Source organism: Sinocyclocheilus grahami, unplaced genomic scaffold (genome assembly GCF_001515645.1).
Source record: "Sinocyclocheilus grahami isolate Dianchi unplaced genomic scaffold, SAMN03320097.WGS_v1.1 scaffold2244.1, whole genome shotgun sequence".
In the NCBI taxonomy this organism is placed as follows: domain Eukaryota; kingdom Metazoa; phylum Chordata; class Actinopteri; order Cypriniformes; family Cyprinidae; genus Sinocyclocheilus; species Sinocyclocheilus grahami.
In genome coordinates this window covers 55509-61765 of record NW_015507423.1, presented here as the reverse complement: position 1 = coordinate 61765, position 6257 = coordinate 55509, and the positions used below count along the sequence as shown (strand labels likewise).

Below are 6257 nucleotides of genomic sequence, written 5' to 3'. Positions count from 1 at the left end.
ATTCTCATGTGCTCTAAGGTAATCTGGTTGACTGAAACTCTTTCCACACTCTTGGCAGGCGAAACGCTACTCTCCGGTGTGAATTCTCATGTGGGCTCTAACGTAGTCAGGTTGACTGAAACTCTTTCCACACTGAAAGCAGGTGAAACAACCCCTAGTTTTCTGAGCTTTTTTTCGTGTGGAAGTCTTTTCAGTTCGTGAGCACCTGAAAGATTTTTCTCCAGTTATGAAATCATGATGACTCTTAAACAGATTTTTCTCTTCCCTTTCATTCAGTACTTCACTCTCCTCTTTCAGCGGCATCAGATCTAAGGCAAAAAGACAAATAAAAATTTACACCAGTTTACTGGCACAAAGCAACAGACATCCAAACAGTTTAGACATTTAAAGAATCACATCCAACACACATCATCAACACTAAAAACAGTATGATAGATACTGTAACTAAGATACTGAAAAAGCTACTGTAATCTCAGAAACTTTTTTCATTATTGTCAACGGTTTGCTTCATTTAGGACAAATCCCAGTAACTTTTAAACTTCAAATCTTTATCCATAAAAAAGAAAAAATTGTCACTCAGGTGTACTGGTTAATTATAGACCGATCATAAATTTACCGCTTGGGACTAAAATATTAGGAATATACTATCCTTTCAAGTGTGCTCAGTTTTGCAGAATAACAGTATCTCTGAGAAAATTCAGTCAATATTTAAACCCCATTGCAGCACAGAGATTGTGCTTATTAAAGTAACAGCTCTCTTCTAAAGCTTTTAGATCTTTTGTCACCAGATAGATACTGTAACTAAGATACTGAAAAAGCTACTGTAATCTCAGAAACTTTTTTCATTATTGTCAACGGTTTGCTTCATTTAGGACAAATCCCAGTAACTTTTAAACTTCAAATCTTTATCCATAAAAAAGAAAAAATTGTCACTCAGGTGTACTGGTTAATTATAGACCGATCATAAATTTACCGCTTGGGACTAAAATATTAGGAATATACTATCCTTTCAAGTGTGCTCAGTTTTGCAGAATAACAGTATCTCTGAGAAAATTCAGTCAATATTTAAACCCCATTGCAGCACCGAGATTGTGCTTATTAAAGTAACATCTCTCTTCTAAAGCTTTTAGATCTACATTATCTTGTATACCTTGACAATTATGTTAGCATTTGTGGACAAGAAATAGCATGGTTTAGGTCCTGTCTATGTACCCGCTACCACTTTGCTTGTGTAAATGAAGAGACACTCCATCTAACACAAGTATGGTGTGCCACAGGGCTCAGTATTAGGTCCTCTGCTTTTCCTGGGGCCTGATGTATAAATGTTGTGTACACACAAAATGGGCATGGAAATGTGTGTACGCAATCTTCCATGCTAATATCGAGATTTATAAAAAATGAGCTAGGCGTAAATATGTGCGCACCGTACGGACACTCTAGACCATGCGTACGCACTCTTTTACTGGAGTGAGCGAAATAAGGAAGCAAACGGAATGATTTTAAAGTCTGTTTTACATTTGACATACACATTTAGATTAATCATGTCACTGAATAATGAAGTTAAGCACTGAAATTTCATGAAATTATTATCCAGAAATTACAACATTTTTATATGAACTTATAGGATTTTAGCTTCTGTAGCTTCAGCCACCGACTCTGCAGACCTGATAGTGGGTGCTGCCGCCTCTGGGAGTTCTGTGGAGGTGTATGCAGCCCAAACGCAACAAAAGGCGATCCCCATCAGGGGAAACACTTCAGACAGGGGAATTAGTTCATGAACAGAATGGTTAGAGTGAGTGGGTTTGGGGATACCAGCGGTGCGTGCAGACACCAGTGGTGCATCCCTCACACTGGGATACCGAAGGACTGACCTTGAGAAACTGGGTGTGACAGACAGGACGTGACATGACTCTGGATGATCAGCTGTGATGCAACGTGATTCTGGACGAATAACTGAGGCGTGACGAGACTCTGGACGGACAGCTGAGACATGACGAGACTCTAGAAGATCAGCTGTGACGTGACGGGACTCTGGATGATCAGCTGTGACGTGACTCGGGAAGAACAGCTGTGACCCGACTTGGCTCGGGGAGAACAGCTGTGACCCGACTTGACTCGGGAAGAACAGCTGTGACCCGACTTGACTCGGGAAGAACAGCTGTGACCCGACTTGACTCGGGAAGAACAGCTGTGACCCGACTTGACTCGGGAAGAACAGCTGTGACCCGACTTGACTCGGGAAGAACAGCTGTGACCCGACTTGACTCGGGAAGAACAGCTGTGACCCGACTTGACTCGGGAAGAACAGCTGTGGCTTGACTTGACTCAGGAAGAACAGCTGTGACTAGACTAGATGCGGTTGTGTCCGCCATCTTGTGAGCGTGCTCTAGTTTGGCCGCCATCTTGCGATCAGGCTCCGCTGCTGCCGCCATTTTGTGAGCGTGCTCTGGTACAGCCACCACTTCGGTCACACACATTGCGTCGCGTTCTTCCTCCGCGACACCCACAAATTCAGATCCGACAGTCAACAAAGCATAATCCATGAACTGAGTGAGTGATGAACGTGGACCCTCGCGCCTAAGCTTAGCCCTCAGAGGTAGATGTGAGACGTGTGGATCCATCTGCAAGCTTTTAATAGAGAGACGTGGTAAACAGGCAGGGTCAAACAATGGCAAACAGGTATAGTCCTAGGGCTAGCGTAGGTCACCGATCGGCAGACAGAATCACAGGGGCGAGACGAGAGGGAAAAAAAATGGAAAACAGGCAAAGATCAAGAACTGCAAAACAAGGAAAACACAGAGACTCGGAAAGGGGTACAAGCTAAACAATACTCAGCAGAGAAATGTGGTTAGAGTGGGTGTTATATAGTGAGTGAGGTAATTAGAAACAGCTGTGTGCAATGAGTGCAATCAGGGCAGTGTGCAAATTGTGCAAAGAATGATGGGAAATGTAGTCCGGGGTGCTATGCAACAGTTTGTGTAGTGCGAGAGTCAATGTAATGGAAAGGGTGACATCTGGTGGTGAATAAACAGAAGTCCATGAACCAAAATCGTGACACACTGTGAGTCAGACAGCTCCAAAAAAATAAGGCCTATCTCTTTCCATAAAAATATAGGGTTTAAACATTCTAAAATATATGTTTACCTTTTAGGCAAATTGCATAAATTAGAATAGTGATGTCTCAAAACGCATTTATAGTCCGTATCTCATATTTTCCTGACGTATTGTACCCTTAAGTGCGTTAAACATGGTGTCACGTGGATGGAATATGCATGGCAATGATATGCAGATGAGGTTATGCATATTAAAACTAGGCGTTGTACGCTCCATATATGGTTATTTCGGGGAGGAGACGGGGTGGAGATGCACATACGCACAATCTTCCGCTGACTGGGCATTATAAAGGGTTCTGGCGTACGCATGGCTTTATAAATCTGAAAACTTTTGTACGTACGCAAAATCTAGCTTTTGTGCGTACGCACACATTTTAGATGAAATCTACGTAAAGTTTTATACATGTCATTACATTTTTCTATGTTATGCAGATAACATTTTCCTGACAAAACTTCATAACTCTTTTAGATAACCGAGTGTATTGATAAAACATGTCTTCTATTAAATTATGCCTAAACACAAGTGTTAATTATTGGATCAAAGACCTTCACAGACCTCAATGGAGGTACAGTTATGTGATTTTCCACAGTAAAGAACACGGGTGTTGTGTTGACATCTATTTGTTCTTTCATAATCATGTTTCTAATGTTTAAAAGACAGCATTCTTCCACCTTAATGTAGTGGAGAGACTGCAGGGTCTGCAAATAAGCTCTAGTTGTTTTAAAATGCAGTGTCCAGAGTACTTACTAAATGCATTTTATTAATGCTAATTGCACACAAAGCTTAGAATTTGATCAGTCTCCCAGCTAATCAGGCGACCGTTACATATCCTCGTTGGCAACAGTTATGGCAGATTTGGTGACTGAGTTTGAGCAAAGACTACTAGACAGAAAATGGAAATGTACGCTCTTCTGTGTCAGCCGCGACACAAGGATACGCTTTCTGTGTATTTACGCTTTGATTTGAAAGAAAACAGTGCATCTGTGTGGCGCGGCTGACACAGAAGAGCGTACGCTGCCTGCGTTCAGCTCATATTCTCCAAAATGGCATTATGGTGATGCGGAGAGACACAGAGGAGACAAATAAAGTCGTTATTTTTGTTTCCTACGTGTTCAGAAAGCATTCTCGTCGCTTCGTAACGCTACGGTTGAACCACTGAGGGCAGATGGACTATTCTGACCATGCTTTTCATGCTTTTCTGGACCTTGACGGTGTAAGTTACTTGGCAGTCTATGGGACGGTCACAAGCCTCCCGGTTTTCATCCAAAATATCTTAAATTGTGTTCCGAAGACGAGCGAAGCTTTTACGGGTTTGGAAGGACATGGAGATAAGTGATTAATGACAACATTTTCATCTTGGGGTGGAGTAACCCTTTAAAGTAATGACCATAGCCTATGTTTGATCAATTTAGCCTTCTCAAATCATCACCACTTGATTTTATTTTTTGCCTAAAATAAAATAAATGAACAAAAATTAAATAACTTTGCGCGCTGAAAAGACTGAACGCGCAAGAAACCTTCAGCCACCTTGGGCCAAGTGCGTGGACCTTACATATACATATATATATATATATTGTATCAGAGGGATACTCGATATCCGCACGAACCCTCTCTAGCACACGTTTAGCTGCACATATACAGCATGTACAAGTGTGAATGTAACCTCTGCATACACACGTATTACGTCCAGCGCTTGTGTTGTTGTGCAGCTGATGCAGCGGAAGTACAGCGGTACCACTTCCGGAAGCATTTGAGCGGAGGCTAGCGGAGGATGCTAACGGCGCTTGTGAGAGTCGGTCGGATTAATAGAGGACTAAACACGGAGGATTGCTCCGGTAACTGACGGATATGATCGCAGAAGGCGGACGAGGCGACACATGCAGAGAAACGAGCGCAGAAGCGAGATGAAGTGACCGGCGGCGGAGGCTTTTGTTCGGAAAACAATCACAATCATAATAACAACAACATTCATAACGCGCCGATCGTCTGATTCTGAACCCGCGTCCGGTCCGAGTTTGCTTCTAGCGCAGAAATGAGCAGCTGACGGACGCTGATCATGATCTGAGGCTCCGGTCCGTGTGTCAGCGGTTACACATGGCGTTGTTCCGCGAGTTCGAGGCTCCGCCGGAGTGTCCGGTGTTCGAGCCCAGCTGGCAGGACTTCAGCGACCCGTTCGGCTTCATCCACAGAATCCGGGAGATCGCCGAGAACACGGGCATCTGCAAGATCCGACCGCCGCAGGTAACGTTACACAACACCGCTGTTTACCGTAGTAATACACAGCTGTTTACCGTAGTAAAACACACACAGCACAGCACCAGATCAGACGGCCGCAGGTACACGGCTGTTTACCGTAGTAACACACAGCACAACACCAGATCAGACGGCCGCAGGTACACGGCTGTTTACCGTAGTAAAACACAGCACAACACCAGATCAGACGGCCGCAGGTACACGGCTGTTTACCGATAAGTCATGGTTTGATGTACCCTGATCAATGGCTCTGGTTAAAGCATGAGTGTGGACAGAGCTGCTCTGTTCACAGACTCAGCTGCTGTGTGTTTTTGTGTTCCAGGGCTGGCAGCCTCCCTTCGCCTGTGACGTGCGCAGTTTCCGCTTCACTCCTCGAATCCAGCGGCTCAATGAGCTGGAGGTGAGTTCAGTCGCTCAGTCCTGTGATAGTGAAGGTCACTGTGTTTACTCCTCACCTCATGTCTCGTCCCTTCAGGCCCTCACCAGAGTCAAGCTCAACTTTCTCGACCAGATCGCCAAGTTCTGGGAGCTCCAGGGCTGCAAACTGTGCTTTCCTCACGTGGAGAGAAAATTGCTGGACCTGTACCTGCTAAGCAAAGTAAAACCATGAGAGTGTGTCTGAGTGTCTGAGTGTGTCTGAGTGTGTCTGAGTGTCTTGAGTGTGTGTGTGTGTGTGTGTATGTGTGACAGTGTGAGTGTGTGTGTGTGTGTGTGTGTGTGTGAGTGAGAGAGAGAGAGAGAGTGTGTGTGTGTGTGTGTGTGAGAGTGTGTGTGAGTGTGTGTGTGTGTGTGTGTGAGTGTGTGTCTGTGTGTGTGAGCGTGCGTGTGTGTGTGTGTGTGAGCGTGTGTGTGTGTGTGAGAGTGTGTGTGAGCGTGTGTGTGAGTGTGTG

General features: G+C 44.5%; 1 protein-coding gene across 3 annotated transcripts in view; it reads left to right on the top strand.

Annotated features, from left to right (window-relative positions):
* The first annotated feature begins 4824 nt into the window (after nucleotides 1-4824).
* The window catches only part of kdm5a (lysine demethylase 5A), a 12742-nt gene continuing 11309 nt past the window's right edge, over nucleotides 4825-6257 (top strand). For 2 of the 3 annotated variants that reach the window (XM_016260913.1, XM_016260912.1), the window contains exons 1-3: nucleotides 4826-5355; nucleotides 5690-5767; nucleotides 5843-5965. In XM_016260913.1, coding sequence (XP_016116399.1) covers nucleotides 5209-5355; nucleotides 5690-5767; nucleotides 5843-5965 — 348 coding nt within the window. In that variant the 5' untranslated portion in view covers nucleotides 4826-5208. Of the gene's footprint in view, nucleotides 5356-5689; nucleotides 5768-5842; nucleotides 5966-6257 lie in introns of all 3 variants that reach the window. The other variant, XM_016260914.1, reaches the window with a different exon arrangement.